Source organism: Lithobates pipiens, unplaced genomic scaffold, assembly GCF_037356315.1.
Source record: "Lithobates pipiens isolate NorthernLeopardFrog02 unplaced genomic scaffold, aLitPip1_a1.2 Scaffold_19, whole genome shotgun sequence".
In the NCBI taxonomy this organism is placed as follows: Eukaryota; Metazoa; Chordata; class Amphibia; order Anura; family Ranidae; genus Lithobates; species Lithobates pipiens.
The window spans coordinates 12,184,276-12,206,015 of record NW_027507764.1 but is presented as its reverse complement, the minus strand read 5'-3'; the positions used below and the strand labels follow the sequence as shown (position 1 = coordinate 12,206,015).

Sequence of the window (21,740 nt, the reverse complement as noted above, 5' to 3'; positions counted from 1 at the left end):
CATGCTGATGCAGATTCGGCCTCAGTGGCGGCTGACCTGTATAGATAAGGAATTTGGATACTTATTTACAGCATGCTTATTCCAGGTATGTGACTCAAAAATCCAGCCAGGCAGCAAAGAAAATCCGATTCCCTCAGCTGGTCAGGGCTTTGCTGTAAAACTCAGGCCTGGATCAACAGAAAAGCAAATCCTTTGGCCGGTAAAACCGCCCCATATATGCATTTCATCTTTGTATTTAGTGCGTTCCCTGCAGTTCAGATTCAAATGTTTTTAAGATGAAAAACATTTTTTTTTTTTTGAGTGACTGTAAAGGTAAATTAAAAAAGCAAAAAAATATATATATATACTTGCCTCCACTGTGCAGCTTGTTTTGCACAGAGTGGCCCCGAACCTGCTCTTCTGGGGTCCCTCGGCGGCTCCTCCCCACATCTGATAACCCCCTAGGAGAAGCGCTCTCCCGGGAGGTTACCTTGCGGGCGTGCTCCCGAGTCCAGCATTCGGCGTCCACAGAGGCCGAATGCAGGACTCGGCCCCGGCGCCCGCGTCGCTGGATTTGATTGACAGCAGCGGGAGCCAATGGCTGCGCTGCTATTAATCTATCCAATCAAGAGCCAAGAACCCTGGACAGAGAGACGGCGCGTCCCCGCTGGGTCAAGTTCAAGGGTTCAGGTAACTAAAAACGGGGGGGGGGGGGGGGGGGATGCAGTAAGGTAAAAAAACACAAAGGTTTACAACCCCTTTTAATGTTTCACTATATATAATATAAATGTGACAAGGGATTTCCAGAGCACTGTGGATTATCTAAAGAGGCAGCACTAGATGCATGCTTGTAGACCGGCTCTGTCAAATTGAGACCTCAGATGGAACACTATGAATTGTTAAACATAATTGTACTCCCTAATCAGTTATGGGTGGTCTCTTCCCTGTTCAGGCCATGAGGACCCCCAGCCGCAGCGAGGCCGGTATTGAGCTCCTAATGGAGTATTACAACCAGCTTTACTTCCTGGACAACCGCTTTCTGCCACCGAACCGGACGCTGGGCGTCTTCTTCCACTGGTTAGTAAGCACTTTTTTTCATCATCTGTCATTCTATCCAAGGTCATTTTTTCCCAAAGTGATCCATGTGGTGATTTCTATAAAGGTCATTTTATTAGTGATGAATATTGTACATTTATTGAAAATGGATTTTATAGGCAAACCCGTACAAGTCAAATGTAATAAAAAAAAAAAAAATAGTTTATTTAAACATTAAAAATTATATATATATATATATATATATATATATATATATATATATATATATATATATATATATATATATATATATATATATATATATATATATATATATATATATATATATATATATAAATAAATCTCTCTAAAATAAATAATATATATATATTTTTTAGATATATATATTATTTATTTTAGAGAGATTTATATATATATATATATATATATATATATATATATATATATATATATATATATATAATTTTTAATGTTATTTAAATAAAATATTTATTTTTTATTACATTTGACTTGTACGGATTTGCCTATGAAGTCCATTTTCAATAAATGTACAATATTCACCATATATATATGGTGTGTGTGTGTGTGTGTGTATGTGTATGTGTGTGTGTGTGTGTGTATGTATGTATGTATGTATATATATATATATATATATATATATATATATATATATATATATATATATATATATATATATATATATATATATATATATATATATATGTATATATATATATATATATATATATGTGTGTATGTATGTATGTATGTATGTATGTATGTATTCCCCCCGGTACTTACTCCCTTTCCCCTCTGTTCCTGCTCATTACCCATCTACTACTCTTACCCCCCCAGTGCTTTCCACATTCTTTGCCTAAACTCCTCCCTCTTACTCTCCGGTGCTTTCCCCTGAGTGCTGCCTCACGCCCCCTGCCTAATAATGGGTATATATCCGCACAGGTACGACTCTCTCACCGGCGTCCCTTCCTGCCAGCGGGCTCTGGCGTTTGAGAAGGGAAGCGTACTGTTCAATATGGGAGCGCTCTACACCCAGATCGCAGCCAGGCAGGATCGCCTGTCTGTAGACGGAGTGGACACGGCTATTGATGCTTTTCAGAAAGCTGCTGGTGAGTGTTTATTCTGCATCTAATGTGCTGTCTGAGAGATATTTGGGATCAGATGGCGCAAAGAATCAGTCACTGTATAGTCTCTATTTGAGTATGAGTATTTTAAAATGTCAATAACAATAGCATTTGTAATAATATAGGAGAAGCACCGTCGGCAGCAACAGTCTTGAGAGGAGAAGCAGGGCTCTCTAAAGAATTCGAAAACACAAAAAACAGGGAGAAGGTGCGCCAGACTAAGTGCAGTATAAACGATAAAGTATTTATTAAAATAAAAAAACATACGGCCAAATGGCTACTCGCAAAGGTCAGAGTGATTTAGGCATGTAAATTAGATGGCCCACGCGTCACTTCCGGATCCCAGAGCTTGCGTTCCACGCTGGAACGCACTTCCGGTTCCGGCCATCCGACCATCCGGACGCTTAACAAAGCTGGAAACCGATGAAAACTATTAGAAATACAGAGGTGCTGCTCCAAATCAGCTTTTGGAACACAGAGGCAAGCCTATTGTCGTCCCCCCTGTCTGCTTTTATACTCCATCAGCTCTGCAAACCCCGTGGACCGGATTGAGACATGGATACATCCCTATTTAATTTACATGCCTAAATCACTCTGACCTTTGTGAGTAGCCATTTGGCCGTATGTTTTTTATTTTAATAAATACTTTATCGTTTATACTGCACTTAGTCTGGCGCACCTTCTCCCTGTTTAATGTGCTGTCTGAGGCTTCATTCTCGTGTCTCTTCCCAACAAGCAGATCTGATCTGTGCAATTTGGGTACTCTGATATTAGCAGGTGAGCTCTGGGAACTTCCTCTCCCCATCTGCAGAATTGGAGGACTGTAGACTTGCGTGGCAAAAATGACCATTAGTATGGCTGAAGCTGCTGGATTCCAGATTGCAAACTGGTACATTTTAGAAGGTCTTGGGACAAGTGCAGTGACTGCGGTTTGGCAGCTCCTGCTCACTAAGGGGTCTTTGGGAGGAGCCTTGGGTGTAGACTAAGGCCGGCCATAGACGAGACGAAGCATGTGTGGGTAGGCTGATCAACTTGGGTACAACCAGCCTGATGGGTTCAGTTGCGATTATCACCAGCGGCTGCCATAGCTGCTAGCAATTATCACGGTCATCCACCGCCGGACGCAGAAAATTGATCGGCAGGATGGATTCCCCTGTCTGCACTTTCTGTGTTGAGGGGGGAATCGTGAAAATTTCTTTCTTGCAACCCGTGGTTGCAGGAAAGAAAATTGCACAGTCTATGGCCTGTTTAAGGGATATTGAGAAGACACGGAGCCACACCAATAGACTCCAAAATACAACTATTCACCTGAATAGAAGTGTAAAACATGAGACTGCTTAGGCAGCATGGAGAGGATATGGAAAAGAGACCAGGCAATGCGTAGCCGTAGAGGATATGATGTGCCACACAATAAAATGTTATATATATATATTTCTATATTATATTTCTATATTATATTATATTTCTATATTATATTAATATTTCTATATTATATTTCTATATTATATTATATTTCTATATTATATTATATTAATATATTATATTAATATATTAATATTATATTAATATATTAATATTATATTTATATATTATATTAATATTATATTAATATATTATTATATTTATATATTATATTAATATTATATTAATATTATAATTATATATTATATTAATATTATATTTATATATTATATTAATATTATATTATATTTATATATTATATTAATATTATATTATATTATATTTATATATTATATTAATATAATATTTATATAAAAAAAAATTATATATATATATATATATATATATATATATATATATATATATATATATATATATATATATATATATATATATATATATATATATATATATTTTTTTTTTTTTTCGGGTCCCAAGATGATCTGATTTTATGCAAAGGTCCTGCTGATAAAGGGAAACCATGCAACCCAATCCCCTCCCCCAAAACATAGTGGTTTATTTACTTCTACTTTACCAGCACCTTTACCAAAAAGAAGCACCTTGAGCCCAAATATACTGATCTATTTGACTTTTTTTCATAAAATGAAATCAAATTAGAAAAAAATTAATTTCCCCCGGGTGTTCATTTTATTTTATTTTTTTAAGCCTCTGTTGTTCCCTCATTGCAGGATGCTTTAATTACTTAAAAGAAAACTTCTCTAATGCCCCAAGCCTGGACATGAGCGCGGCATCTTTGAACATGCTGGTGCGGCTAATGGTGGCCCAGGTCCAGGAGTGCATCTTCGAGAAGTCCAGCCTGGCAAGTAATACAAACTCTTTCCTCTCGCAGGTCCAGATGGCACAGGAAGCGGCCAGGGTGAGTGGCCCCCCATTTCCGTTCATCAAATTATTTTTGCTGTGCTTCTCTATAATGTTACTGAGATCAGTCTTGAAGGACCTTTTTTGTGTTCCTTGGAAGTAATTGAGAATACCGACCAATTACACTCACTATTCTCCGCCACCTGTAATGTAGGAGATAGATTGAGGAAGGGAGTTCCAGAGGATGGGAGAGGCTCTGGAGAAGTTCTGAAGGAAAGCATGGGAAGAAGTGACGAGGGGACAAGAGAGCCAAAGGTCTTGGGAGGAGGGGAAAGAATGGATTGGTTTGTATGTTGAGACGAGGTTGGTGATAGCTGGGGGCAGAGTTGTGGATGGCTTTGGATGATGATGATAGCATTTAGATATTTTATTTGTTGGGTGAGCGGAAGCCAGTGGAAGTATTGGTAGAATGCCAGTCAGTGAGCGGTTGGTAAGGTGGATGAGTCTAGTATACGCATTCATGTTTGAGGGAAATATAGCCTGTGTAGAGGTAGACCATCTAGGAGGGAGCTAGATCCTAGGTCAAGTATGCAAATGATATGGTGTTTGGGAGAGTTGCCCTCATGCTACTTCCTAGATGGTGATTTCGCTAGTAGTGAAACATTCATTTCCACAGCCTTGGAACCAGCATGAGGCCAAAGGTCCCGGAAGTCGGGTTCATTTGCATAAAGGTGGTCAGGGCTTGGCACCCTTTGCAGGACTTTCTCCAGATTTCAGTAATTAAAGTATAGTCAAGAGGCACACAAAGGAAGCTTTTCCTGCCAATAAAGGTAATGGCGGGCAGTGTCATGCTATGAGTAAGGCTTCGGCCGAAACGCGTTGGCATGATACTGCTGTATCCTGCTATGTAGCCAATAAAGAATTTTTTCAATAGAGGTTAAAAAGTAGCCGGCTTCATTGTATCAGAGAATAGTGGCGGGCAGTGTGTAGGTTGTTTCCTACTTGGCAGCCTTGTTGAGGTAGTAAAGTTTTCCTTATGTCACTAAGAATGAGAGTCCTTGTGAGTGAGGTCATACATGTCAGATGGGAATCCTGTGTCTTCCTCTGCAGGTTGAAGACGTTTACACGCTGGTATACAGGACCATGATGCACCCGCCCGTTAAGGACTACGTGCCATTCTCGTGGACCACCATGGTGCGTGTTAAAGCCGAACATTTCAAAGCACTTTCCCACTACCACGCGGAAAACGCCCTCTGTGACTTCACCAGTGAGTAGACCCAATTCTTCTACTCCTTAGAGGCCACCAGGCCTAGTTAGTTTCCTCAAAGTCTCTGTGATATGAAACCCTTAGAAGCCACCAGACCTGTGATGTGAAACCCTGCTCCTTATAGGCTACCAGACCTGTGATTTGAAATCCTGCTCATTATAGGCCACCAGGCATGTGATATGAGCCCAGCTCCTTGGAGGCCACCACACCTGTGATATGTGCCCAGCTCCTTGGAGGCCGCCACACCTGTGATATGTGCCCAGCTCCTTGGAGGCCACCACACCTGTGATATGTGCCCAGCTCCTTGGAGGCCACCACACCTGTGATATGTGCCCAGCTCCTTAGAGGCCACCACACCTGTGATATGTGCCCAGCTCCTTGGAGGCCACCACACCTGTGATATGTGCCCAGCTCCTTGGAGGCCACCACACCTGTGATATGTGCCCAGCTCCTTAGAGGCCACCACACCTGTGATGTGTGCCCAGCTCCTTGGAGGCCACCACACCTGTGATGTGAGCCCAGCTCCTTGGAGGCCACCACACCTGTGATGTGAACCCTGCTCCTTGGAGGCCGCCACACCTGTGATGTGAACCCTGCTCCTTGGAGGCCGCCACACCTGTGATGTGAACCCTGCTCCTTGGAGGCCGCCACACCTGTGATGTGAACCCTGCTCCTTGGAGGCCGCCACACCTGTAATGTGTACCCTGCTCCTTGGAGGCCACCACACCTGTGATGTGAACCCAGCTCCTTGGAGGCCGCCACACCTGTGATGTGAGCCCAGCTCCTTGGAGGCCACCACACCTGTGATGAGAACCCAGCTCCTTGGAGGCCACCACACCTGTGATGTGAACCCAGCTCCTTGGAGGCCACCACACCTGTGATGTGAACCCTGCTCCTTGGAGGCCGCCACACCTGTGATGTGAACCCTGCTCCTTGGAGGCCGCCACACCTGTGATGTGAGCCCAGCTCCTTGGAGGCCACCACACCTGTGATGTGAACCCAGCTCCTTGGAGGCTACCACGCCTGTGATATGTGCCCAGCTCCTTGGAGGCTACCACGCCTGTGATATGTGCCCAGCTCCTTGGAGGCCGCCACACCTGTGATGTGAACCCAGCTCCTTGGAGGCTACCACGCCTGTGATATGTGCCCAGCTCCTTGGAGGCCACCACACCTGTGATGTGAACCCTGCTCCTTGGAGGCTACCAAAGCTATGATATGAAACCCTCTTCCTAAGAGGGTTTGATGTGTCTTTGGTGTATATATTGGTTCTGAAATTCATTAGGCTTTATATGTAAATTCTATCATTAGAAGAAGTCATGATCCAGCATTGCGGAGGGGCGAGGGTTTTGACTTAATTTTGGACTCCTGCATTAGGCTGGATTCACACCTATGCGTTTTTTTGTGCTTTGTGCTTTTTGCATTTTGCAGATTTGCACTACAGATCGGGTTCCATAGGAAACAATGTTATATGGACTCTAATGGACTATAGTGCAAATCAGCAAAATGCAAAAAAGCACTAAAACTGCATAGGTGTGAATCCAGCCTTCTAGGCAGCTATAACATACAGAGCTGCACCGGAACTCTGAAATAAAAAATGACTGTGCAAACACCTCTAAGCATTTAGGTTCTCCCCTTAGTTGGATAACATTTTACTGCTGAACGGTTTAAAAGGGCTAGTCCACCCAAAATTTTAGTTGGAACCTAGTGAGTGGGGTCAGCCCTTGGCTTTTGTGTCTTGAGTGCTCCAACAGTGAGATCTTCCTGCTGTAATTTCCAGCTCCGCCGTCCAGTTTTTGGTGTTCTCGCCCCACATTTGTGTTTTCAACTCCTTGTTCCTTCTTGTTTGGGGTTGTAAATGAGGATCCAGAAGCTCTCCTATTGTAGATTGTCCGTTTTGTTCTGAAGAAGGTCCTGCAGACATCACTGTACCCTGAGATCTGGCAATGATGCGTCCCCAAGACATGACAGAGATGGTTATACAGGCCGGTGCCACTACTGTGTCTCCAGACACCCGGTAGGGAATGGGTAGGGAATGGGTTACACAGGGCCCCCGGCTCACATAGTGAGAATGTTCCTGCAGATATCACCCAGTAGTCGGAACGGGTAAAGCCCGATCAATAATCTCCATTCCTCCGCATTCTGATCTGCGATCCGTCCATCCTGAACCGCCGTACAAATCCCAGATTATCCACCACAATCTCTTTATCTACATTCCAGCCCCAGATTCTTCTTATGTAATTGTCCAGGTCTCACTGAGGCTCTAAGGGGCCCATCTTGCTGTGAGGCTCTAAGGGGCCCATCTTGCTGTGAGGCTCTAAGGGGCCCATCTTGCTGTGAGGCTCTAAGGGGCCCATCTTGCTGTGAGGCTCTAAGGGGCCCATGTTGCTGTGAGGCTCTAAGGGGCCCATGTTGCTGTGAGGCTCTAAGGGGCCCATGTTGCTGTGAGGCTCTAAGGGGCCCATGTTGCTGTGAGGCTCTAAGGGGCCCATGTTGCTGTGAGGCTCTAAGGGGCCCATGTTGCTGTGAGGCTCTAAGGGGCCCATGTTGCTGTGAGGCTCTAAGGGGCCCATGTTGCTGTGAGGCTCTAAGGGGCCCATGTTGCTGTGAGGCTCTAAGGGGCCCATGTTGCTGTGAGGCTCTAAGGGGCCCATGTTGCTGTGGGGCTCTAAGGGGCCCATGTTGCTGTGGGGCTCTAAGGGGCCCATGTTGCTGTGGGGCTCTAAGGGGCCCATGTTGCTGTGGGGCTCTAAGGGGCCCATCTTTGCTGTGGGGCTCTAAGGGGCCCATCTTTGCTGTGGGGCTCTAAGGGGCCCATCTTTGCTGTGGGGCTCTAAGGGGCCCATCTTGCTGTGAGGCTCTAAGGGGCCCATCTTGCTGTGAGGCTCTAAGGGGCCCATCTTGCTAACATGTGAGGCTCTAAGGGGCCTTTCCAGCTATATGATCCTCTGAAGGGCCCCAACAGCTGTGAGTTTTCAAAGGGCCCGTCCTGTTGTGTGAGGCTTTGAGGGTGTCGTTCAGTGTGTCTCAATGAATGGCACTGCAAAGGATATAGAGCTTTGAAGTAGTCCGTCCAGCTGTATGTGGTTCCCAGGGGCCCGTCCACTATTGAGGCTCTGAAGAGGCCCCTCCAGCATTGTAAGGCTCTGAGGGGCTTGGGTGCTGTGTGGCGCAATGCACGCACTCCAGTGATATGCGTGTTGTGGTGATGTGGCCCTTTCAGATCTATGTGTTGGCAGTAACGTGGTTACCGCACACCATAACACAGTATACATTTTAATTTTAAAAAATCCCCGGTGATCCTGCCATAAAGGTCCCAGGCGCTTCCTGTTATAGGGTGACAACGCACTCTCCCTCTCCCCTAATAGTCTCCTGAGTTGTCACCCTGTCCTACAGACTCCTGATGGAGACTAGTGGCCATTTTATTAACACAACACACTGGTATGGCTCGGTTATCACCATCTGCAAACCTGCCCAAAGAAGTACCATGCAGCATTCACTAGAGACAATCTTCTTCTTTTTTCTTCGTCTTTTTCTTCGTCTTTTTTCTTCTTCTTCTTCTTCTTCTTCTTTTTCTTTTTCTTTTTCTTCTTCTTCTTCTTCTTCTTCTTCTTCTTCTTCTTCTTCTTCTTCTTCTTCTTCTTCTTCTTCTTCTTCTTCTTCTTCTTCTTCTTCTTCTTCTTCTTCTTCTTCTTCTTCTTCTTCTTCTTCTTCTTCTTCTTCTTCTTCTTCTTCTTCTTCTTCTTCTTTTTCTTTTTCTTTTTCTTTTTCTTTTTCTTTTTCTTTTTCTTTTTCTTTTTCTTTTTCTTTTTCTTTTTCTTTTTCTTTTTCTTTTTCTTTTTCTTCTTTTTCTTCTTCTTCTTTTTCTTCTTCTTCTTTTTCTTCTTCTTCTTTTTCTTCTTCTTCTTTTTCTTCTTCTTCTTTTTCTTCTTCTTCTTTTTCTTCTTCTTCTTTTTCTTCTTCTTCTTCTTTTTTTCTTCGCCTTTTTTCTTCGCCTTTCCTCCTCTTTCCTCCTTCTCTTTCCTCCTTCTCTCTCTTCTCTTTCTTTTTAATATAAAAAAAAATGAAGAAAACACTGTTTGAGGGACACTCCACCACTCTCTGACTTTAAACACAATAGGAAGTGGGGGGGAAATCTATCCACTTCCTGTCTGTGTGATGGGGGTCAGGAAGTGAGGGGAATTCCACATATAGGGGACACAGACGTTTTGTAGAGAGAAAAGTTCAGAACCTCCTGTCAGGATTTTCTGGAGGGATTCCCGTCGCCTTCTCTATAGGTGATTCTCCTGTACACAAAGTATGGCACCTTAATGATCCAAGGCAAGTGACCTGAGGACGCGTTTCGTCCCACCCGCCGGGGCTTGGTTCTTTTTATGGTAGGTGCCCACAGCTGCATGAGGTTGTAGAATGAACGAGGTGCGGATTTCATCTTCTGGGAGGCACAGCTGCCCATAGTAAGCGTTGGACGCAGCCTTTACAAATAAGAGTGATGTAGGTTTTGAAAAAATCTGTATTTATTCTTCCTCTTTTTGGTCTGCGGGCACAAAATTCTATTTTTATTTTATTTTTATTTTTTTTTAATTTTCAGCCTCAGCCGGACTGGAATTGATTGAACACGAGAAAGTTCTCCTGCAGTTCCACACCTCTCCACCAGAGGGCCCCTCCATCAGCTGCCTGCTGCAAGACCAAGAGGAGCGCAGAAAGCTAGGTGATGACCCTTCCCCCGCCGCCCCACCCCCCCCCCCCCCTTCCCTTTACACGCATCAAGATATTTGCATCACCCCTCCAAGGAGCCCTACCCACTGCTTGCATCAGGACTGAGGGCTCTGGAAAGGAGTGCTGAGGCATACAGTACGTAATGCAGGCAGATTATGGTTGGTGGGAGGAGCCAGCAGAGTGCGGTACACGCCTTCCTGAGAACGCCTCAACGCCCCGCTGGCCCCTCCCACCAGCCATGATCTGCACACATTGCATACAGAGGCACAGAGACCCAGTGATGACATCACTGAAAATTAAAATAAAATATGTCATGAAAATGTTTTATTTAAAGTGGGGTGCCCCCTAAAAAAAAAAAAAGCTATAAATACTGCAGCTGCTGACATTTAATAATCAGACACTTACCTGTCCCAGGGTCCAGTGATGCGGGGGAACAAAGCCCCCCCTCGTTCCCCGCTCCGCTCGCGGCGCCGGCATTCTTACTGTGGGCACCCGGCTGTGGCTTCACAGCCGGGCACCCACTGCGCATGCGCGAGCGTTGCCACGCGCCGTGATACACTGCACAGTCACCTGGGACACGTGACAGGTCCCAGATGACTGTGTGGCGCGAGGGGAAGTGATGTCACCAGCCTGGGCAATGAAGGAGGCAGACTACGAGGGACCCCCTAGCAACAGGCATTTAGAGGTGAGTAAAAAAAAAAAATTTCCAATTTTTTTTTTTTTTTTTTACATTTTTTAATGAATTTTAAGCAATTTTTAGTTTTTATTTTTTGGTCGCAACACCACTTTAAAGAAAATTATTAGCATGTTGACAAAGAAAGGATCCGGGGAAGGCAAAATATATGAAAAAAAAAAAAGCCTGCAACTTTCAGTTCTGACTTCTTTGAAGAGGAATATCATTGTTATAGCAGCAGCAAGCTACCATAACCCCAGTACCCTCTTCAGTGAGCGGTACGGTTACCAATAAAAGTGGTCTCTGCGGCGGATTCGCTGCAAGATCATGTTTATAGGCCGCTTACCGGAGCCGTCGGTAGCGGCGGAGGCGATCAGGTTCTGTCCCTGGCTTGGTATGGAGCGAGGGGAAGATGGCCCCCACCTATCTCCATACTAATGCAGGGCGGAAGCGACGTCAAAATGTCACTTCTGCCCATAGCCCTTAAAGAGAGATGGATCTATATATATATATATATATATATATATATATATATATATATATATATATATATATATATATATATATATAAATGACATTTATTTTTTCATTTATTGCATTTTAGTGTAAATATGAGAGTGGAAGTCTTTTAGACCCCCATATCTCACATTAAAGAGGCCCTGTCATGCTTTTTTTTTCTTCTATTACAAGGGATGATTCCTTGCTATAGGAATAAAAGTGACACTTTTTTTTTTTTTCCAGTGTAAAAATAAAATGTAAAATGAGAAAAAAAAAAAAATTTATTAACGAGCTCGTGCACAGAAGCGAACACATACGTGAGCAGCGCCCGCATATGAAAACGGTGTTCAAACCACACATGTCAAGTTTTGCCGCGATCGTTAGAGCGAGAGCAATAATTCTTGCCCTAGATTTCCTCTGTAACTAAAAAAAAATGCAACCTGTAGAATTTTTTTAAACATCGCCTATGGAGATTTTTAAGGGTCAAAGTTTGTCACCATTCCACGAGCGGGCGCAATTTTGAAGCGTGACATGTTGGGTATCAATTTACTTGGCGTAACTTTATCTTTCACAATAAAAAAAAAAAAATTGGGCTAAATTCACTGTGTCTTATTTTTTTTAGTTCAAAAATTTATTTATTTTTTTCCAAAAAAAAGTGCGCTTGTAAGACCGCTATACAAATACGGTGTGACGGTATTTTATTCACTATGGTGTTTGGAAAAAAAAAAAATCTCTATCTCTATAATCTATAAATATTCTCTATCGCTAAAGATATAGATTTTTTTTTTTTTTCTTATAGAAACTCAACTGCTTTGGCAATGCTAACATGTATGTGGTCCTGCCAATAAATCTTATTTGAATTGAATTGATAGAGATATATATATATATATATATATATATATATATATATATAATCTTTATGTATGTGTTTGGGGGTTCTAAGTAATTTTTCTAGCAAAAAATGTTTTTACTTGTAAACACCAAATCTCAGAAAGAGGCTCGGTCCTTAAAGCGGAGGTCCACCTTAAAGTGGACCTTCCGCTCATTGGAATCCTCCCCCCCTCCCCCTCCGGCGCCACAATTGGCACCTTTCAGGGGGGAGGGGGGTGCAGGTACCTGTACAGTACAGGTATCTGCACCCACTTCCGGCGTAGATCCTGCAGAAGCTATGCCCATTTCCGCAGAATCTACGCCCCTTTCCGAAGGTCCCCCGCTGCCTGCTGGGAAACACACGGATCCCAGAGACAGCGGGGACCATCCTTATTGCGCAGCGTGACTCGCGCATGCGCAGTAGGGAACTGGGAAATTAAGCCGAAAGGCTCCACTTCCTGATTCCCATACCCAAGATGGCGGCAGCAGCACCCGAGAGACGATCGAGAGATCGGCTTCGGGTGCCGACATCGCGGGCGCGCTGGGCGGGTAAGTGTCACTATTTTAAGTCAGCAGCTGCAGTTTTTGTAGCTGCTGGCTTTTAAAAAAAAAAAAAAAAACGGCGGACTCCCGCTTTAAGTGATCGCACCACTGGATTATGTTGTGAATAATAATTTGTAACTTCAGATAGTGAGCCTCCTGCTGTCACTCTGCCACCTTGTGGCCATTTTGAGCAATACAGTTTTTAAAATATATTTAACCACTTAAAGAGGAAGTAAACCCTGATGGGTTTACTTCCTCTTTTTTTCCCTGCAAAGGTAAAGCATAATGGACTACTATGCATCGCATAGTAGCTCATTATGTGTCACTTACCTGACACAGGAGCCAGCGAAGTCGCCGCTGATCCCTGTAGTCCGCCGCGTCCATCTTGCTGGTGGCGTCTCGCAGCTCCGACCAATGACAGCGGCGCAACCGCGATGACGTCACTCCCGCGCATGCGCACGGGAGTCGCGCCTCGCAGCTCCGTTGCTGTCATACGGCGATGACGTCACTCCCGCGCGTGCGCACGGGAGTCGACAAATTTGGCAAATCCATTCTTGGATTTGCCGCATTTAGTGCGCCTGCGCGCCGCTGTCTACGGCGCATGCGCCGTAGACAGCGGTGCCCATTTTCGGGCAAATATCTCCTAAACCATATAGGTTTAGGAGATATTGCTTGGACCTACAGGTAAGCCTTAATCTAGGCTTACCTATAGGTCCAAGTTGTTTGGAAGGGTTTACTTCCTCTTTAAAGCGGGAGTAAACCCAGTTTCAAAAATCACTTACATTCCCGGCATGCCGGAAATGCCAACTTTCACATTGGTTGTGCTCTCAACCAAACTTTCAAACCATCCATTGTCTGTTTTCATAACTGATCACATGTGCAGCATCATGGCAGTTGAACAATCATTAGAGGCCAAGATGGCAGCTTCCTTGACTGAAAACGATAGAAGGGTTTACTTCCACTTTAAGCCCCGGGCCATTTGGCTGCCCAAAGACCAAAGCGTTTTTTTTGCGATTCGGCACTGCGTCGCTTTAACTGAAAATTGTGCGGTCGTGCAACGTGGCTCCCAAACAAAATTGATGTCCTTATTTTGCCACAAATGGAGCTTTCTTTTGGTGGTATTTGATCACCTCTGCGGTTTTTATTTTTTGCGCTGTAACAAAAAAAAAAAGCAACAATTTTGAAAAAAAACTAATTTTTATTTTTTTTTACTTTTTGCTATAATAAATATCCCCCAAAAATATATAAAAAAAAAAATTTTTTTTCCTCCGTTTAGGCCGATACGTATTCTTCTACATATTTTTGTTAAAAAAATTGCAATAAGTGATTATTGATTGGTTTGCGCAAAAGTTATAGCGTCTACAAAATAGAGGATAGTTTTATGGCATTTTTATGAATTTTTTTTTTTTTTTTTTTTTTTACTAGTAATGGTGGCGAGCAGCGATTTATTTATATTTTTTTATCACGACTGCGACATTATGGCACACAGATTGGACACTTTTGTCGCGATTTTGGGACCATTCACATTTATACAGCGATCAGTGCAATTAAAAATGTGTTCATTACTGTGTAAATGTGACTGGCAGTGAAGGGGTTAACCACTAGGTGGCACTGTAGGGGTTAATTGTGTCCTAGGGAGTGATTCTAACAGTGGGGGGGAGGGGCTATGTGGGACATGACACTGATCACCGCTCCCAATCACAGATATATATATGTGCCCAGCTCCAATTTCATGAATCTGGTCTACATCCACTTTAAACCACTTGCCGACCACAATAGGTATATAAACGGAGCGGCTTGCAAGTGGTTTACTGGAGTTATGGCTAATAATATCCATAAACCCAGTATTTAAAAAAATATAAAAATTTTCAGCCGGCAATTGGCTTTTTCATGAAAGGGGTATGAGTGGCTAATAAGCTGCTGGATGGATACCTCTTTCAGAACCAATGGGAGAGGGTCGACTCTCCTCTCCTCTCCTCTCCTCTCCCTCCTGCTTATCATTTTTACTGGTTCACCCAGGATGGATCTGATAGAGGTTACCAGAGACCAGCTCGTTTCTGATTGCCTCTGTGGCCTTGGAGGACCAGAGCGACGTCATAATGTCCCTACTATTCTAGGGCCGAAGTAAACCCTTCTTACTCCTTCCTTCCTTTCTTCTTCTTCCTTTCTTCTCTCCCTTCTCCTTTCTTCTGTCTCTTCTCCTTTCTCTTTCTTACTTCTTCTCTCCCTTCTCCTTTCTCTTTCTTTCTTCTTCTCTCCCTTCTCCTTCTCCTTTCTCTTTCTTCTTCTCTCCCTTCTCCTTCTCCTTTCTCTTTCTTCTTCTCTCCCTTCTCCTTCTCCTTTCTCTTTCTTTCTTCTTCTCTCCCTTCTCCTTCTCCTTTCTCTTTCTTTCTTCTTCTCTCCCTTCTCCTTTCTCTTTCTTACTTCTTCTCACCCTTCTCCTTTCTCTTTCTTTCTTCTTCTCTCCCTTCTCCTTCTCCTTTCTCTTTCTTTCTTCTTCTCTCCCTTCTCCTTCTCCTTTCTCTTTCTTTCTTCTTCTCTCCCTTCTCCTTTCTCTTTCTTACTTCTTCTCACCCTTCTCCTTTCTCTCTTTCTTCTTCTCTCCCTTCTCCTTTCTCTTTCTTACTTCTTCTCACCCTTCTCCTTTCTCTCTTTCTTCTTCTCTCCCTTCTCCTTTCTCTTTCTTTCTTCTTCTCTCCCTTCTCCTTTCTCTTTTTTTCTTCTTCTCTCCCTTCTCCTTTCTCTTTCTTACTTCTTCTCTCCCTTCTCCTTTCTCTTTCTTTCTTCTTCTCTCCCTTCTCCTTTCTCTTTCTTTCTTCTTCTCTCCCTTCTCCTTCTCCTTTCTCTTTCTTCTTCTCTCCCTTCTCCTTCTCCTTTCTCTTTCTTTCTTCTTCTCTCCCTTCTCCTTCTCCTTTCTCTTTCTTTCTTCTTCTCTCCCTTCTCCTTTCTCTTTCTTACTTCTTCTCACCCTTCTCCTTTCTCTTTCTTTCTTCTTCTCTCCCTTCTCCTTCTCCTTTCTCTTTCTTTCTTCTTCTTCTCTCCCTTCTCCTTCTCCTTTCTCTTTCTTTCTTCTTCTCTCCCTTCTCCTTTCTCTTTCTTACTTCTTCTCACCCTTCTCCTTTCTCTCTTTCTTCTTCTCTCCCTTCTCCTTTCTCTTTCTTTCTTCTTCTCTCCCTTCTCCTTTCTCTTTTTTTCTTCTTCTCTCCCTTCTCCTTTCTTACTTCTTCCTCCCTTCCCTTTCTCTTTCTTACTTCTTCTCTCCCTTCTCCTTCTCCTTTCTTTTTCTTTCTTCTTCTCTCCCTTCTCCTTCTCCTTTCTCTTTCTTTCTTCTTCTCTCCCTTCTCCTTCTCCTTTCTCTTTCTTTCTTCTTCTCTCCCTTCTCCTTTCTCTTTCTTACTTCTTCTCACCCTTCTCCTTTCTCTTTCTTTCTTCTTCTCTCCCTTCTCCTTCTCCTTTCTCTTTCTTTCTTCTTCTCACCCTTCTCCTTTCTCTTTCTTTCTTCTTCTCTCCCTTCTCCTTTTCCTTTCTCTTTCTTTCTTCTTCTCTCCCTTCTCCTTCTCCTTTCTCTTTCTTTCTTCTTCTCACCCTTCTCCTTTCTCTCTTTCTTCTTCTCTCCCTTCTCCTTTCTCTTTCTTTCTTCTTCTCTCCCTTCTCCTTTCTCTTTTTTTCTTCTTCTCTCCCTTCTCCTTTCTTACTTCTTCTCTCCCTTCTCCTTTCTCTTTCTTTCTTCTTCTCTCCCTTCTCCTTTCTCTTTCTTTCTTCTTCTCTCCCTTCTCCTTTCTCTTTCTTTCTTCTTCTCTCCCTTCTCCTTTCTCTTTCTTTCTTCTTCTCTCCCTTCTCCTTTCTCTTTCTTTCTTCTTCTCTCCCTTCTCCTTTCTCTTTCTTTCTTCTTCTCTCCCTTCTCCTTTCTCTTTCTTACTTCTTCTCTCCCTTCTCCTTTCTCTTTCTTTCTTCTTCTCTCCCTTCTCCTTTCTCTTTCTTTCTTCTTCTCTCCCTTCTCCTTTCTCTTTCTTTCTTCTTCTCTCCCTTCTCCTTTCTCTTTTTTTTCTTCTTCTCTCCCTTCTCCTTTCTTACTTCTTCTCTCCCTTCTCCTTTCTCTTTCTTTCTTCTTCTCTCCCTTCACCTTTCTCTTTCTTTCTTCTTCTCTCCCTTCACCTTTCTCTTTCTTTCTTCTTCTCTCCCTTCACCTTTCTCTTTCTTTCTTCTTCTCTCCCTTCTCCTTTCTCTTTCTTTCTTCTTCTCTCCCTTCTCCTTTCTTACTTCTTCTCTCTTTTCTCTTTCTTTCTTCTTCTCTCCCTTCTCCTTTCTTACTACTTCTCTCCCTTCTCCTTTCTTTTCTCTTTCTTTCTTCTTCTCTCCCTTCTCCTTTCTTTTCTCTTTCTTTCTTCTTCTCTCCCTTCTCCTTTCTCTTTCTTTCTTCTTCTCTCCCTTCTCCCTTCTCCTTTCTCTTTCTTTCTTCTTCTCTCCCTTCTCCCTTCTCCTTTCTCTTTCTTTCTTCTTCTCTCCCTTCTCCTTCTCCTTTCTCTTTCTTTCTTCTTCTCTCCCTTCTCCTTCTCCTTTCTCTTTCTTTCTTCTTCTCTCCCTTCTTCTTCTCTCCCTTCTCCTTTCTTTCTTCTTCTCTCCCTTCTCCTTTCTCTTTCTTTCTTCTTCTCTCCCTTCTCCTTTCTCCTTTCTCTTTCTTTCTTCTCTTCCTTCTCCTTTCTTTTCTTCTTCTTTTAAAATTAGAGGAGAAATTTTAGGTCTTATAGACCCCATATCTCTCCATAAAGAGGACCTGTCATCCTTATTTCTATTACAAGGAATGTAATAGGAATTATGGTGATCGAAAAAAAGAAAATAAAGACATTTTTTTTAATAGCGCCGTCCCTCCATCCTCGCAGGCAGAAGCGAACGGACATGTAAACGGCGTTCGCACCACACATGTGAGGTATCGCCGTGAACGTTCTAGAGAGAGAAATAATTCTAGCACCAGACCTCCTCTGCAACTCCTAAGGTGATTTTATAAAAATATTTTAAAATGTTGCCAACGGAGATTTCTTCTGGTTTGTCGGCATTCCGCAGTTTTAAAGTGTGACCTGTTGGGTCTCTATTCACTCGGCGTAACATCATCTTTTATATTTTACTAAAAAGAGGATTATACATTTTTATGAAATTTTTTAGCTGTTCCCAACCGCCCACCGTGGATATACGTCGGTAATTTGATGTTAAATACCGGGGTTATGGCAGCAGATGGCTGCCATAACCCTGGTATTTTTCTCCACAGTGGGCGGTCCGTTTTAATATAAAAATGGTCTCCGTGGCGGATTCGCCGTAAGATCACTTTCATGGATGGGCGGCGGGAGGGGTGTCCCTCCCGCCACATCCCGAGCGTCCCCGCTGCTTACCAGAGCCATGGGAAGTGGCGGAGACAATCCGGTCCTGTGGCCTGATGGGCAGGAAGTCGAGTGAGGGCATGACGGGCCCCGTACCCATCTCTATGCCCTTGTAGGACTGGAGCAATGTAACGCAAATGCTCCGATGCTTGACCTGATACCTGGGCAGCCTCAGACATGATCGGTGCGGCGGTGGGGGCAGTTACAAGCACCGATCTCACTGACAGTGGAAGGAGGGAGAGGAGGAGAAGTGGCTGCCAGAAAAGCTATACAGGGCGATCAGTGCTTGTAACTGCCCCCACCGCCACACCGATCACCCTCGGCTGTCCCCCTCTGTGCTACCCGTGTCCTCCTCCGGGTCCCGATCCGTTCTGTTCTCCTGGTCCCCCTGCATCCTTCCCATCTCTCCGGCTCCTCCTCCAGTTCCTTTCAAGAGCTATGGCGGAAGTGAGGTTTTGATGTCGTTTCCGCCCTGCAATGGTATGGAGACGGGTGGGGGCCATCTTCCCCTCACTCATCTCCATACAACACAGAAAGAAGGACCCGATCGACGGCGGGAGGGGGGGGGGGGGAGCCCTCTCCCTCCATCAATAAGTGATCTTGCGGCGAATCCGCTGCTGAGACCACTTTTATCTGAAACCGACCGCTTCCTGAAGAAGACGATACCGGGGGTTATGGTAGTTAGCTGCTGCCATATCAGCGATATTCCTCTTCAAAGCGCCGATGTATATCGTCGTGAGCCGGTCCGGAAGCGGTTAATATCCGTATAACCTGGCTCTGAAAATCCCATTTATTCTTACAGACAGCTATGGAAAATTCATTAAAAAAAAAACTCAGATTATTAGCAAATTGGGTGGACTTTCTGTCTTTGGCACAGCCACAGTATTTGCTGGATCAGGTTGACAGTTTGATTAGTTTTACTGCCTGCAGGGTCTCTGAGGTTTCTGCCCTCCATTACTATTTAGTCTTAAGGCCGGTGTTCTGTCAAAAACTGTCCGGCCATCAGATAGTGTCCGCCCCGTACTGCGCAGGCTGACAAGGAGACTCCGAAAGTCTCAGAAGAAGAACAGCGCCTGCGCACTGAGTCCAGGTTGAAGCCCCACCATCCAAGTGGACATACGGTAGCACATAGTAACGGGGCCCCTCGTGGGTTCGCTTCGCTTGCCACGCTGCGGGCACGCCCTCGCTTCGCTCGGCTAATTTTTATTCTAACTCTATGTCCACTTGGATGGTTGGGCTTGAACCTGGACTCGCTGCACAGGCGCCGTTCATCTTCAGAGATCTTCGGCATCTGCTTGTCCTCCGTACTGAGCAAGTGCAGTACAGGGCGGACACTATCCGATGGGGGACAGTATTTGACACATCACCGGGTTCACAACGATGTGTGGTCGCGGCTTGCATCAGGGGGTCCGGTGTGTCCCCCGTTCACCGTTTTCTGGTCCGAATTTTTTGCTTAAATTCGACCCTGAGACGGAGCCAAAGACACACCTCATTCCTGTGCAAGCCGCACTGGAGATATGTGAATCAGCTCCATAGAGAGCCGGTCACAATCTCCTGTCATGTAAATCGGATGCGGAGGAGGCCGATTCGCATAGGTGTGAACCCGGCCTCAATGAGCTTCTCGTCAAGTCTGTGCTTTCCATCCAAGTCTTTGTATCATTGCACAGGGACAACGGAAGGTTTAAATCCTCCCTCCCCTTCGGTCTTGCACAGGTGTAGCGGCTCCTCTCCTGGACTGAAACGGCTTCCTCTGAATTCACCGCACACTGTGAGCTTCTCACAATGCGCTTTAGAAGCGGCAGCAAGTCAGGTAGAGCCCCGCCCTCATATCCTGGTGGGAGGAGGTCCAGCATTGACTATCTTCTGGTTGCTTCAGGCATCCAATGTTTGTGGTATTCCAGTTTGGAGTGTGAGGGGAACTCATTAGACTTCATAGACTGTATAGTTGTGGGTGGAGCGCTCATGTCTGGTCTCCTCTGATCTCCCCGCAGGGAAGGCTCACCTGAAGAAGGCCCTCATGAAACACGAAGAAGCGATGAGAATCCACAGCTTGTGTAAGATCCTTCGCAAGATGGACATCCTGCAGGAAGTCCTGGCCCTGGCACACAAGCGATCGCTCAGTAAATACTCCGACATCGACCACGAGGAAGATTTCTTCGAGACGGGAGAGGCTCCCGACATCCAGCGTAAGAAGCGCCTTTTCTGAATAGTAATCAATGTATTAGATGATGATGAGTCCTCACCAATGTTCAGCCTGCATGGAGTGTGTATGTTCTTCCATTGTTTGGATGTCGTCCTACATTGCAGTATAAACTGGGGGGGGGGGGGGAGGGGGGTGATGTCTGGCCTAATGTGTCTGTGCTGAAGACATTGTGCAAGCTCCTGGGCCAAGTAATGTCAGAGCTATATAAATGCATACTATTAATAGTGTGTGTGAATGTGGGGGGGGGGGGGGGGGGTGCAGTAGAGTGCAAGCTCCTCTGGTACAGAGACTGATATAACTGGTTCAGTGTTCTCTGTACAGCACTGTGGTATATGTCAGAGCTATATAAATGTATAATAGTAATAGTGTGTGACTGTGGGGGGACATTAGAGTGTAAGCTCCTCTGGTTCAGAGACTGAAGTGACTGGTTGGTGATCTCTGTACAGCACTGCGGTATATGTCAGAGCTATATAAATGTATAATAATAGTTTATGACTGTGGGGGGACATTAGAGCGTAAGCTCCTCTGGTACAGAGACTGAAGTGACTGGTGTTTTCTGTACAGCACTGTGGTATATGTCAGTGTTATATAAATGTATAATAATAGTGTGTGATTGTGGGGAGACATTAGAGTGTAAGTTCCTCTGGTGCAGAGACTGATGTGACTGGCTCAGTGTTCTCTGTACAGCACTGCGGTATATGTCAGAGCTATATAAATGTATAAGAGACGCTTGAGAGGGGATATGATTTCAATTTACAAATCCCGTACTGGTGACCCCACAATAGGGAGAAAACTTTTTCGCGGAAGGGAGTTTAACAACACATGTGGCCACTCTTTAAAATGAGAAGAAAAGAGGTTTAACCTTTAAATTACGTAGAGGGTTCTTTACTGTAAGAGCGGCAAGAATACGGAATTCCCTTCCACAGGCGGTGGTCTCAGCAGGGGGGGCATCGACCGTTTCAAAAAACTATTAGATAAACACCCGAACGACTGCAATATACAGGGATATACAATGTAATACTGACATATAATCACACATAGGTTGGACTTGATGGACTTGTGTCTTTTTTCAACCTCACCTACTATGTAACGAATAGTGTGTGTGACCGTGGGGGAGGGGATATTAGAGTGTAAGCTCCTCTGG

At 44.3% G+C, this 21,740-nt stretch overlaps 1 protein-coding gene across 1 annotated transcript in view; it reads left to right on the top strand.

The window, feature by feature from the left end:
• Positions 1–21,740, top strand: part of RHPN1 (rhophilin Rho GTPase binding protein 1) — a gene marked incomplete in the record, with an annotated part of 104,062 nt that overhangs the window by 58,750 nt on the left and 23,572 nt on the right. The window contains 6 exon segments of the mRNA XM_077490525.1: positions 932–1,056; positions 1,996–2,162; positions 4,328–4,515; positions 5,568–5,724; positions 10,310–10,429; positions 20,385–20,579. Coding sequence (XP_077346651.1) covers positions 932–1,056; positions 1,996–2,162; positions 4,328–4,515; positions 5,568–5,724; positions 10,310–10,429; positions 20,385–20,579 — 952 coding nt within the window.